Genomic DNA, 14,500 nt, shown 5'->3' with positions numbered 1-14,500 from the left:
CCTCGTGTAACCTCAGATGCGGCTACTCCACGCCCCAGTAGCCGCATAAGAAAATTTTAATATTGGGGAAATACAAGTTTTCAAATCATTGCGGGGACGTGAGGATTAGCCCTTAAAAGGGCTATCCTCACGTCCTATTGATCCACCTACCACCCGATCTACCTTTATAGGTAGATTTGTGGTGGTAGGTGCCCTTTAAGCAAAAGTATTAGCATTACAAATCAACTTTCTAGATCTTCTATAAAGTATTCATCCACAATTATACTGGTTCATCAACTGAAGGCATCCTGCAACCTTCTTTTGTTACTTTGCCCAGATCTGTTCCTTGGCACAATTCGGCCTCTGAGCCCCTTGGGCAGTTCCTTAGACCTCATGATTCTCATGTGCTCTGACATGCACTGTGAGGTCTTATATAAACAGGTGTGTGCCTTTCCTAATCAAGTCCAATCAGTTTAATTAAACACAGCTGGACTCCAACAATGGAATAGAACCACCTCAAGAAGGATCAGAAGAAAATGGACAGCATGCGAGTTAAATATGAGTGACACAGCAAAGGATAAGATTTTTCTTGTTTAATAAATTAACCCAAAACATCAAAATATCTACATTTCTCGGGGTTGGGAGGATTTCTGTCAAGATGGGCTGAAGGAGCGGCTTTTCTTGCAAGGAGCCAGGTATATTTTCAAAATTCGGGTTCAGTGTAAAGTAAGGTACAGGAAGCTGTCAGGCTTGATCATAGGTTTCCTTTAGGACTGCTACTTGATTTTGCACCTCTTATTACTTTGGTTATTTTAAGCTACAATTTTGGTGCATTTGCGTAATTTTTGTGGAATTCCATGTTTACAGTGAAACCCCATATGGGCAAAATGGCAGGGATAGTCATAAACGCCATATATATGGTGCCATGTTTGATTTACTTGTGAAATTTGTTAGACACTTTAGCTTTGTCCTCCATTTGCTTTTTTCACTGGCGATGTAGCTCTGCACTAAAATACCTATATAATTAGTTGTGCAGGTTTCTAAATCCAAAGTTGAAAAGGTCATTAGAATTTTATTGTTAAAATATTTTTTTCTTTTTTGCTTTATCTCTTTTGAGGAATCATAATTAAAGTGAAGGAGATTTAAATACAACACAATGATATAAAATGTTTCAGAAGTGGTTATGCTATTCATTTTGCATTCTTTATAAAAATGGACACACTACATGGAAAGTATTCACTGCTTTTATTGAAACCTTCAACCAATAGGTCAATTGTAAGAAGAAAAATCATGTCCTGTAAATACTAATTGGGGGCTTCTGGATCACATGCACTGTAAATAGTGGACTGCTTTGACAGGAATCCATTTTCCTTTCCTTGTATCCAGGTAAGCGGTATTGATGTTAACATGTCAAGCACTCCCCCACCCCTGTATAAGTCTATTTCTGAATATCATTTAAACAACCACCAAAGGTCAAGCAAAATGGCAAGTCGGATTGCAGAAAGTGATCAAATCTACAAATTACTTCATTACCCGGACTCATTCATTAAAATCTAATAAGAAGAATGTAGGGAAACAGACATAGTAAATATGACAGACAAGAACACAGTCTAATATATGTGTATATATATTGATATATATGTGCATATATGCATTCTGTGTATTAATAAATTCCATTATACAAGATATTTCTAGGCTCTAGGCTAATTCAAAACTGGGAACTAATTATTTCTTTTAATGACCATTTTCTTTTTGAATGATGCTTTTTTAGGAGATTTCCATTTCCAAATTGTCATAGATTCTTAGAAGAGGTAAATAAGGGTACCATAGTGTAGTAAACGTTTCTATAGGTGCTTAAACTTACCCATACTATTGAGGACAATGGCTTTGAAAGGGAGCCTGTCTGTAGAAATTGACTACCAGTATGTTACCAATCAGTTTAACACCTCCCAGGTCATATATCTTCCATGGCCCAACATGGTGATATCATCCAGAAAATCAACTTTGAAAGGAGTCAGAAAGATGGAGAGTTCAGCACTAAAGTCAAGCTCTTCCTAATTCAGAATTCCCCCTCTTCTGTGATTGACATAATTCACCAGACTTCCGGAGAACTTCTAACTTATGTGGACAACCATTACTGTGAATGGGACATCCCAAGTATGGCTGAGCTTGACCTCCGTGCTGAGCTCTCCTTCTCCCTGACATAATACATCTGATTTACATCTCACTTCAAAGTTGGTTTTCTGGTTGATGCCACCACACTGGGCCATGAAAGATGGTCTGTGTTAGGTGTTAATCTACTTAACAACATACTGGTGGTTTATTGAATCAATCTGCGCTGTCAGGTTCCCTTTAAGTATATACATTATATTTATACACAATATAAATAAGTACATACAGTATATTTATATTCCATATTACAGTTATTGTAAATGATTACAGGAATTGCCAAACTTTGTCCTGCTACAAGTATATACTGAGAGTCACACATAAAATAAATATACAAAGATGGTTACATTTTGCGACCTACAACAGTTAGCTATTTAGGGGGACATTGCTTCATTGTTTGTCATAGTTGTGACTTATTTTGCCTTGGCTGAGACAAAAAGACCTGATGAATCATATACAGTAGTCACATAATGAGGATATGGGATGCATTTCTTTAATAAAACCCTTACTCTTTATAGCCAGTGTGGCCATTTTCTGTTGTTGTAGTACCTTTAAAAATACATTTCACCGTGAAGCATCTTCCTTTAGTTGTTCTAAGGATACTATGACTTGTCTATTGTCACATGCAAATCCTTGAATAAAGCAATAGCCTCTCACTTTTAGAGATTTCAAACCACTTGAGAGAGAATATCAGAGGTTTCAAGGCAAGGTTGGCAACAATGATATAGCTATTCATGTCATCCAAACCTTTCAATCATGGCGTCAGCTAAAGGGGCAATATAAAGGAAAGGAACAATGAGACAGTCAAGTTATCTACACAAAAAGTAGCCTGTATTTAGAAATAGAAATACATACTGATTTGTTTTTGGCAACAGACTTATCTAGCCCAATCTTTATGACTAGGAATATACATACAATTCCTATTCAGCATATTAATATTTAGCTCACACAAGATGCTTAGTAACTTGCCAAGTTTGGCTGGTAAAATCACAGACGTCCATTTATGAATGAGAAATTAATCAACCAAGGTATTATGATAAAGGAGGGAGAACTGAGACATTTATTAAAAAAATGTACACTGAATGGGAACCATCTCCCTCTAAGTCATAAATTATTCTACATGGCACACAATAGGCACAGCTGCAGAATGGGAAAACATAACAATAGACTTTGGACCAAGCAACTGTTTTGAGATAGAGACCATTCTTCAACAGTCAGGGGTGCGAACAAAAGACAGACAGAGCTCCGCAGGGTTGGACACATGGAGGTTTCTATTGCTTACATATCTGTGCTGTCCAACATCTTCTATAGGAATGCCTTAGGCTTCGCCTACCTGTCTGCTGACCACAGCAGCTGACCAGAATAAACTATGTCTTAAATAATGGACTGAACACATACTACAAAACAGCAGAGAGCAAAGGACCACTTACAGTCGTACAATATCATTGAAGCTCTATTGAGCACATGGGGGAATTCTGACATGCTTTTCAAAGCCCTGACTCATCTGAAGACAAACAACCCATACTCACAAAATCATCATCATAACTTATATAATTTATATGCAAGCTACACTTGATCTATACATTTTCCTATAAGGTTTATAGTGTCCAGGGAGCCTATCTTGTTTTGAATAGAGTTTACCTGGTAAAAAAAATCCATCATTTTTAATAACATAGAATCCCATCAGATAAGTGCATTGTATTATCTTTAGGACAAGGGGCCCAGTTCAACCAAAGACAAAATTTGCATAAAATACTCATGCTCTTCATATGAACTTAAAGGGGTATTCCGGGAACATGAACGTCTGACACAAAAACCCATGATGATATAAATAAATGAATACAACAATACTCAATGTCATTAGTCACAAAACGGAGCTGAAATAATATGATTTTATGATTTACAAAATTTATGGCCTCTCTAAAGTAGGTGGAGTTATCACTAAGATGGCCGCCACTGGAAACTACAAGTTTCATGATCCTTTAGTTCTCAGTAACTCCTCCTACCAGTTGTGCTCTGCTAACAGTGATGATGTAACAGGTTTTCTTGCTCTGTTACCATAGTAATGATGTGTAACTGCCATCACCACAACACTGACCATACTGGATGCACTGCAACCAACCGACTACAGCCAAACCTAGTGGTGATCACATGACCTGCCCAGGCAGGTACAGGACATGTGATGTGGACATGTGACCAGCAGCCATCTTCTTTTCTGCGACGGACCGCGCGGAGGAAATTAACGGACTGATTAAAGGGCCAGTAGCATTTTAATTCTTCATTACAGTCTATGTCATCAGCATTTTTCTGCTAAGGGGAGCAAAATTTTAAATAACAACTAATTACACATTAGCTTATATTTTGAGTGCCCACTTGTATATGAATTATGCTGATTCCTGGAATACCCCTTTAAGTTTCCTCAAACTAATAGACAGAGCTGTTGGGTTCCAATGCAAAATCTGTACCTGTGCCCCCCCCCCCCCAATAAAATGTACTGTTTATAGAGCTGGTCTCTTCATAAGAGGAAGAGACAACTAATAAGCCCCCTTAAGGGGGTCCTAGCACCCTCTTCCCCCCTCAAGTTACGCTGCATCCGATTAACTGGCTTTCTATGATGTTCACACTAATATTTGCATGTGTGGGACATGGAATAAAATCACTCCAAAACATCAGATTTTTATAACCCAGTTCCATGACTTCACAAGTTTTTCTTGTAGGGTTAATAGATAGAAGCAATTTTGCTGCTTGACTACATAGATAGGTCTAGAAAGAGTCTGCTGGAGGACCTGCTGGGAACATGAGATAAGGTTCTAAGGGACACCAAAAAAAGAGTCTGCTTACTTTCCAATCTGTGCATTCCTACAGAACAATCCCTGGCAATCACTCTTTGCAGAGGACAGACATGAAAGAATTGGTCAAAGAATCAGGGTCATCTGCCCTTTATCAGCAGGGTAAGCCGCACCCTGGCCAGTTTCTAACCTTTTAACCCAGTGAAGCCTTCATTTGCACAGACAAAATGACATTCCTGTATGGAGTGCAACCTCCAGTTTCCACTTCTTAAACTTTAGAAACCTGGTCCTGATCTACTTGTGTGTTCAGCCCCTAAACCACTGCGTAGGCTAAAGCTCTTCACATCTCCAAATGCAAAACTCTGCATTGTGATCCTAAAGCTAATGGCAGGCTTACTAGTCAATGCTTTGGCCAGCCACAGAAAAAGCACATCCTTGCCCCCTGCTGTTGCCACTGACTAAGATAGTACTTGCTCTTTGACTAGAAAGAATGCCCATTTAATGCCTATTCTCCACCTGTTTAATATGTATAGCTCCCCTAAAATATAGTCAAAACTCATCTGGGTTTCCAGGAGCTCACATAAAAACCCAAACAAACTGAGGCTAAATCTTTGTATTCAGGCCTAAATATCTAAACATTGTCTGTCCTAATAATTCTGTTATATGCCGTTTGTGGCAAAAAAATCTTAAGGAATTAGAAGCTTTCGGTTTAATTTCCCTGGTGACGGAGAAATCGTAGCTTTTGCATATATTAGCTGACAAAAATTAAGCCGGTAAGTAGATGAATCTCACAAAAAGGACACATGCTGATAAAGCAATCACTGCCATTCACAGATTTTTTTATACTGCTTTTGTACCAGGATAAATTTGACCCCCAACACCAATTTCCATAGGCGTGTGTATTTATCTAGAAGATGTTCATTTAAGGCGTTCAGCTCTATTGCAGTTGTCTCTAGGCGACTCTGAAGAAAAGTTTACATGGGGCAAACAAAATGAAAAATGCCTTAAGCCTGAGTACACACTGCCCCTTTTCTCCTATTTACTATTCTATCCCATGTGAAAAAGGCTTTAGGATATTCTCAGAGCTACCCACTGATGTCTCTATTAGGGATGTGATTAACAGTGTATTTGATATTCAAAACAGAGTGTTAATTCCATACAGCCCCCATTATCATCCTCAATGCTAATTTATGTATCTCCTTACACACAGTGCCATGTTGTGCCCAGCATTATACATCTACTGTGGGAGAGTCTAGACTCATTAAGCCGTCAAATGCCTCGCAGCAAATGAAGACACTATCTAACTTCAATAGGTTTTCACGTGGCTAACGTCGGGCACTGAAATATGGCTTCACATCCTCAAAGACGAGGGTATAAATCATGGCTGACATTAATTCAAAATAAAGATTAATCTACGAATAAACTGTCCAACTGTTTTGATTGTAATTTTAATTTAGTGAATGCAGTTTATTTCCAAATCTAGAGTATAACATGAGGCATAAGTCAGCTGAATCTGCCAATTCCTGCAGAAACAGCTAAGGCACAGTTCACATTTTTCTCTTGGCTTAACGTGACACTCTCTGTTTAAGAGGAGCTTAATGGAAACTAAAAACCTTAACTAAAAACCTTCTATTACCCAAAGACTTTAATTTGCAGTAAAAGAGATGTGGGTATCTGTATTTTGAATATACTTTGGTTGATTCCAATGAAAAGGCTATATATGTGAATTCTAATTACTTCCACTTGAGATGTTGCTGCTCCCTAAAGCAGATTGATAGCTGCAAAGAGAACCAGTACCTTTCAAGAGCTAACTTACTTGAAGTAACCAATATGAAATTCCTAGGGAAGGCAACTTGAGTAAATACTATTAATAAAGATGAGATGGTGAAAGCAGTATATGAAGTAGTAGAAGTGTTTCCCATTACAAGCAGTCCCCGACTTACAGACGACTCCTAGTTACAAACAGACCTCTGGATGTTGGTAAGTTACTGTATTTTATCCCTAGGCTACAATGATCAGCTATAACAGTTATCAAAGGTGTCTGCAATTAAGCTTCATTGTTAATCCTGGTTCTTATGACAACTATTTTTACACTTCAATTGTCACAGAGATCAAAAAATTTTTGGCTGGGTTACAATTATAAAATATACAGTTCTGACTTACGTACAAATTCAACTTAAAAACAAATGTACAGAACCTGTCTTGTACGTAATCCGTGGGCTGCCTGTACTATTATTGACTAAGGAGAATTGTCATTAACAATAACCACTTTTGATGTACAGGTTCATATGATGATACATTCATTATATAATATTTCCATCAAGACAATGGCCATATGGGCATTACAAAGGAGGGCCCACACAAACCACCCACCCTCATTTAGCCAGACCACAGACACTATGCCATTGCAAATGGAATGAATGACTGGCTTCAGATTTTTCCGCCAACACTTGTAGGCATTAAACACTTTCAGGGTTCAACCCACTTTGTAGTTTTACTCACATTCCCTAAATGTCTTAAAGTGTTGTCCACTTTAAGCACATTGCAGCCAATAATTGATATTGTTTGTATAAAGAAAGGTTGTACTAATTTCCATTATACTTTCTCTATCAATTCTTTATGGTTTTCTAGATCAGCATCACATGGCTCTGATTATGCTCTGTGATATAATGAACCGTGCACCTGTGTGACATCACATGACCATGGACCGGTATTTATCTACAGAAAATAAAGAATGAAGATTCCTGTTGACAGCAAGGAGAGATTGAGAAAACCGTAAAGATCTGAAACAAAGTATATTGGAAAATTGTGTAACTTTTCATTACACAAACTATATCAATTATTTGCTGGAATGTGCGTAAAGTGAACAAACCCTTTAAATATTATATGGTGTCTCAGACACAGTTTAATATATTTAAAGAAATTAAATAGATGTGGATTATAGAACATTTAGGGATGCTTTCACAAAATGGACCACTGCACATGGGAGTTTCATTTCTTTACTTATCTGTGTCGATCCCCAATGGACACATCTGTTTTATTTTTGTGCCTCCATAGACTTGCATGTGTGAAGTAAGGATACTAGTGAGAAAATAGTTCCAATGACTATAATTGGTGCTGTCCAATTGCTGGTCCATTTGTTCATGGACAGAACCCAGATAAAAACCTCATTGATATCAAAGAGTTCTAAATAAGCTATAGATCCACATATTGGTGGAATGACATATAATAAAATTAGCAAAAGTAAAAAAAAAAAAATGGTACTGAGAACATCTATTGAATAAGGCACAATGACAAAAAGAAGCAAAGTCCACATGTAATAGGTACACAGGTATAAACAATACAGTGAAGAAAATTGCTCGCCTTCGATTTTAAACCCCCCTACTGTTTATAGCTGACAATAATAGTGGATGTGGAAAGAGAGATGTTATCTTCTACAAATATGAAATGGTAGGCAAAAAGCTTGCCTTGGAAACACAGCCTAATGGAAAAATCAATTGGTTCACAGCCTAGCTTTTACCACCGCAGATAAATGTTTAATCCTTAAGGGTGCTCTATACACTGGTGTCAAATAGGAGAGCCCATTATACTTCAAAAAACTGAATCAAAGGGTTAGACGTTGCATATCGCACATGCTATGGTTTGCAAGGCCAAGCAATTAGAGGAGGCAGCAGTTCCAACACAGAGAGGAGGAACTTTATCAATGTAAGAATCAATGTGGCATTTTTACTATTTACAAAAAATCTCTTTGCTCTTAGGAAAAGGGTTTACTCTCTATCAAATTGAGGAATGCAACACATCACCACAATGTGATCTTACTACAAAGAGAGTGTGATTGTTGTAATGGTGGCTGCAGTCACGTTTGCACCCTGTAGACTTGTCTCTAATGTATCGGACATGTTCTGTTCTCCTTCTGCTAAGAAATTGATGGACTCTGGTGTGAAATAAATAAATGAATCTAATAGTCCTGAGAGTACTCACACAAGTCATTAAAAAGTAATATCTGTTCAATGCTGAGAGAGAGAATGTGTTTTACACACCTGACCTACATCACTTAGATTAAAAATGCATCTGATGCCTCTTTTCAAGTCCCTACACATCTCTGTACATTGCTGCCATCCTGGATTTCCACATCAGAGATATTTTACATATGGCCGTCATCTTGATCAAAAGCTTTTTTGATTGATAGTTACTATAGTAACACACAGAAGAGATTTGAGGTACCTCATAAATATTCTTATATCATGCACATTCTTAATTAAAGACTGAAGGGTGTCACAATGGACAATGTCAAATATCTGTGTGAAAGCACTTCTGTCGTTCTCCAATGTCTTCAACAAACCATGACTGACAACTCAGTTGAAACTAAATCCCAGACTTACTTGCTAATGAAAGATGAGCCTTTTGACTTAAAATGGCACCATATTTGTTCAGAGCCAGGCATTGGTAAAATCCTTCATCAGACTGCTCTCCTTTCCTGCCTTCCACCTCCTGGATGTACAAGGAACCATTGTGTAACATTGAAATCCGTTCATTCTCAGAAACCTTTGCTCCGTTTTTCAGCCATGTGATTGTGACTGGAGGTTCCCCTTGAGCCAAGCAATCTAATAGTGCGGAGTCTTTCCGATAAACTATAACATCCACAGGTTCTTTCACGAATGCCAGGTCACTGAAACCCCAAGATCCTGTGTGAAAGAAAAATAATTAAAAAATAATAATTAGGAAGTAAAGACAATAATAAAGCAAATGTGTTCACAGCACAATTCTCTGCAGGGAATGTTGTCAATTCAGGAAATGTTCTACCAAAGTGGAATTCCACCATAAGAAAAAGTTAAAAAGATTCAAAAAGTTGTGTCTGGCATGATAGTAAAGAGTTATTAATGTAATAAAGCCATTGGGAATAAAAAGCCAAAATCTTTTATACTCCATAGATGGGACTTACTTAACTGTCACATATGGACACTTGTATTAGCCATATAAACATTTAGCAGAAAACTACAGAAATCGTCTGCACATGTGCAGTGGATTAAGCAGCAGATCTCACCATTTGCATTGGAATATGTGAAACACAGTGAGTACTGTCCACATAAACTAGCATTAATCCGTAATGTAACATGAGGTCTGATAAGGCTCTAACATTATGCAAGGTCACGTTTTAACTAAAACAATTTCAATCCCAAGATCCTAGATGTTTACCTATTCGGACTGTAAACTGCACAATGGTTACAATCTATATCCCAAATAAAGTGTTAAAGTCACAAAGACAGTAACCCTCTTGACTTTTTTCAAACAAACACGCTCATATTTATTTGCCAAACACTCGTAAACTCGGACACTTTCAAGAACATGAGAAGTCACAATGTGAGGTTTCACCGTCATTAACAGGAAAACAAGAGATGAAGCTGTTTGCTAATTTTACAAGCTTGTCACAGAGGTCCTAAACAAGGAAAGTCATAAAAGTTTGATTTTACAAGAAATCATTAACATCCTTGCCTCTTCATAAACAAGCAGGTTCTCTGCCCTGGGGACATTTAGCACTTCCAAAACCATCGTGGTTGAGGTTAAATCCATATCTGCACTTATAAAACCCCTAATACCTTTTATTGGAGAGTTATTCATTGCATGGAGGTGAATGGTAAACCCATGAATTTCCCCAGTATGTCCTAGGTCAGAAAGTGTTTAGGGTCTGTTTATGTTGTATTATAAGATTGCTCCTCTTATTACATTTTTACAGATGCATTTAAATGAAGGACAAAGCAACTTCCTAATATTTGTGACTCTTGCTGCTAGACCTCAGTGGGAGAGGGATTAGGGAACCTTTCTTTCCACGTTTGTGTATTGCCAACTGTTACAGAAATGCGGAACTAATTGGCTGCTTACTGTCTCATGCAGCGGGGATTACTTAATTACCCAATACACATTTTCTTAGGAGAACAGATCTCTCAAGGAAGTAACATGCCTTCTTTACCTAACACAACAAGCCTGGCTTCTCCATCCATCACAACCAGAGATAAAAAAGAAGCCAGATCCCTCAAAGACCCCCAGCCTTAGGACACAATCTCTCTGCAAGGCACTTTATCAGTCCCTTTAATCTGTGCTGTTTTTAAGGGCATTAAGGTGATGTATATAAATAGTTTTGGAATCCTTATCAACAATAGATTTTTCTGAATAAATAAATGGCCTCTAATGTGATATATTTTACACATCTTGAGATGTTCACTGTGGGTCCCAAAAGTGAGAAATCCATCAAAGAAGGCTTTATCAGATCTTAGCTCTCAATAATATCATGCTGATCTGCCTGACAATACACATCCTTTAATGGTCCTGGGGAGCAACATTTTCTTTACAAGCTAAAGTGTTAATTGCTATAATGAAAAGGTAATGGGGTAAAAGCTAAACATGATGTGTAAATCCAGGCATCACCTTATATCCAATATACAAAATAAACACTAACCCAACATCACTTAACATTGTTATAATGGACTTGACCATAAAGCAATAGTAAATAATTGATATAGTAAAACTATTAATGATTCCAAATACATAAAAAGTTTACAGTAGACCAGAACTCTCCTTCTGTTCATATAAAGTTACATAGAGATACAATGTTACAGTATGAATATACCTTCTAGCAATTCCACTATAACCAGGCTCAATTCAACTATGCTGCCACACTACTCTGTCAATTCTGTTTACAAGTCGATGATAAATGGAGATTGTTCACTAATAAATGTATGGAATGTAAAAAGGTGTATTGTGTATTCATAGTATGAAAGTCTCACAATACTAATGGCAATTGGCTTATCCAGTACTGGAAGTGGAAATCTGCCTGTATCTTAAGACAATGCAATCATGTGCCATGAAACTTTTACCTTTACACGTGTGGGTAGCAAACTGAGGGTTCATTCTACAAATTGTTAGATTAGAGAACATTTATCATTGTCCGATTCCAAGAAAGAAAAAAAAGGATTGCTGCTTCTATATCAGAATTGTACCAGAAGGTGTGTACAGAATTCTGTTTAATATTCTCCGCAAATTGCATTATCTCATGTGAAACCAGAAATCTCGCAAATTGTAATCAACCTTTTTAGAAAGCTACTAAAATGTATCCACAATTCAGGACTCTCCTTAAAGATAACTTTACCTATTGTATTGCAGTCATTTACCCAACGGTCTACAACCTAGGAATTGTCAACATCTGTATCAGTATGTAGATAAATGCAACTTTATGACCTCAGAAAATATTTGTAAGCATCAATGGTAACATCTGCACCAGTATGACCACCTTAAATCGCTTTGGAGCATGTATAGTAACATCTGTGTGACTATGACTCAAAATCTATCTCGCTATATCCACCTTAAATTGCTTCTGGGTATCATTGGCAACATCTGAATCAGTATGAAGACCTCAATGGCAACATCAGCATCAGTATGATCACCTTAAATCGCTTGTGGGCATATATAGCAACATCTGTGTCACTATGACCACCTTAAGCAATTGCAAAATCTATCTCACTATATCCACCTTAAACTACTTGGGAGCATCAAATGCAACATCTGTACCAGCCTGACCAGCTTATATTATATATCGGAGTCTTGTCACCTTAAATCACATTTTTGGGACAGATACTATTAACACTTGCATTGCATTCACACCAACAACCGGTATGCTGAAAACTTTGTTCACAAATGACATCATAGTGATGTAATGGCAGAAGTAATTAGAAGAAATTAATCCCAGCAGCCCAGGATACTACGCTGCTCTGTGATGCAATGCGATCAGATAAGGTGGGGATCCCCAGTGTGGAGCTATGCGCACTCCTGGCCGGGGCAGCCATACATTACAAGGGTCGCCCTCACTACAGGAAAGCAAAGTTTCTAGCCAGGAATTCCTTACTGTACTCACCTGGAAAGCTGAAGAGCGCTGCCCACAGCAGCAGCAGCCTCCGGGCCATGCTGGGTCTATGCACTGCCATCACCGGGCTCGGGCACACATGCCGGGTGATGTGACTAGCTGCTCCTGATCCGTGCTCGCACTATGCGCTCCTCTCCTCCTCGCAGCCCTCCGGGACTTTTTTTTCCTCGAGCTCCTGCGCAGGCACACGAGGTGGAAGGAGGCGGAGGGAGAGTGCACAGAGGTGGGGGGCGCTGGACACAGGGAAACCTTGAGTGGCCGGCACTACATAATAGTGCATCCTCTAGTGCACAGGGGGAGGGGAGCGCAGCGCAGGCATGTGGAAAGTGTGTGTGTCACACTACTGGGCTCTGAGGGCACAGGGTCAGGGGGCTGGGGTCGCACTGTGTGCCTGGAGCTCCTGCGCCCCCCACCCTCATTCTCACATCATTAAGGACTGTCCTGTGGTGCCCTGAAATGCCCTTCTGCTTTTTGTGTAGGAAACAATTGTCTGAGGATGTCGCCTGCACAGAGGGTCAGGATATTTATGTGCTGCCGAGCCTTTAAAAACGAAAAAGAAAATAATTTAAATATATATAAAAAAATAATTTATGGCTATTAAGAAAAATCACTACGTTCCTGTAAAAGCTGAAAATCCGTTTTCCAGGATGGGATAAGGAGAACAAATGTTCATGTAGAGATTCAGTGATGAATGAATCCCCCGACTAGGGGGAATGGTCACGGTTATGTGACATTGCCTCTATTATTCTTCATGACAATCATAGGGAAGCAAACATTTATCATATAGCAGGCATTTTAACAAAATATTGAGGAATAGCAATATATGCAACATATCTGCGCATACATTACTTTGTCAGCAGCTTCCAGACCATTGCATGGTCACATATATCTGCTGTGCTTGGCTAGGGATGGTAGAACGGGATTAAATACCCTCATTACCCCATTACCCTCATTCTAGTGTTTTTGATCCCGATTTCCTTGTTATAGAACAAATCCCATAGAAAAATATAGGATCCGTTCTGGCACCAGTTTCTCTTAAGAATTTCTCCCCCACCCTAGAGGGAAACTGACATATGTGAATGCACCCTTAATGGGGCTATTCACACATCCAGTTTTTGTCAACAGACCATGTGTCCATCCTCAGAACCTCACTGCAGGTCTTACTCTGGTCTGTTTTAATGAGAGATGTCTCACTACAATAACATCACTTTTTCGGTGTCTAGAATGTTGCATAATTATTCTATTTGCCTATTTGTACCAAGTTTGTGACTTGTATTAAGTGAGCCATTAAATTGCACGTTTCACATGTTATTCCATGTCTGATCATATGAATTCAGAGGTTTATGGAGTGCAACTATATAGAAAGGTTTGTTTTAATCATAAAATACACACAATTTTCAATAGAACAATGTTTTGTGTCTTGTTATTTGCTGCACTTTGACTCATCTTGACTTGAGATCTGGTTGGGATTCAGAAAATATTTATAAGAAATCTCATCCATGCACTGTGGCATGAATCTCTACTATGGCGCTAATAAAAATCCACTCAATATAGATTGTCACTACACGCTATTTCTGCAGCATATAAACACAATCCACATAAAAAGGAAATGTCATCACATCTCAAGGGTTAGTCCATACTGCTGAAT

General features: G+C 38.4%; 1 protein-coding gene across 1 annotated transcript in view; it reads right to left on the bottom strand.

Moving 5' to 3' along the window:
* The window catches only part of PRTG (protogenin), a 78,864-nt gene extending 65,822 nt beyond the window's left edge, over positions 1–13,042 (bottom strand). The window contains exons 1-2 of the mRNA XM_072148161.1: positions 12,844–13,042; positions 9,320–9,622 (exon numbers count right to left, since the gene is read on the bottom strand). Of these exons, the coding sequence (XP_072004262.1) occupies positions 9,320–9,622; positions 12,844–12,913 (373 nt within the window). The 5' untranslated portion in view covers positions 12,914–13,042. The remainder of the gene's footprint in view (positions 1–9,319; positions 9,623–12,843) is intronic.
* Between the last annotated feature and the right edge of the window lie 1,458 nt (positions 13,043–14,500).

The sequence above is a fragment of the Engystomops pustulosus genome, chromosome 4 (genome assembly GCF_040894005.1).
Source record: "Engystomops pustulosus chromosome 4, aEngPut4.maternal, whole genome shotgun sequence".
Lineage (NCBI taxonomy): Eukaryota > Metazoa > Chordata > Amphibia > Anura > Leptodactylidae > Engystomops > Engystomops pustulosus.
The sequence above is the reverse complement of the archived record's forward strand: the minus strand, read 5'-3'. Positions and strand labels throughout refer to the sequence as shown.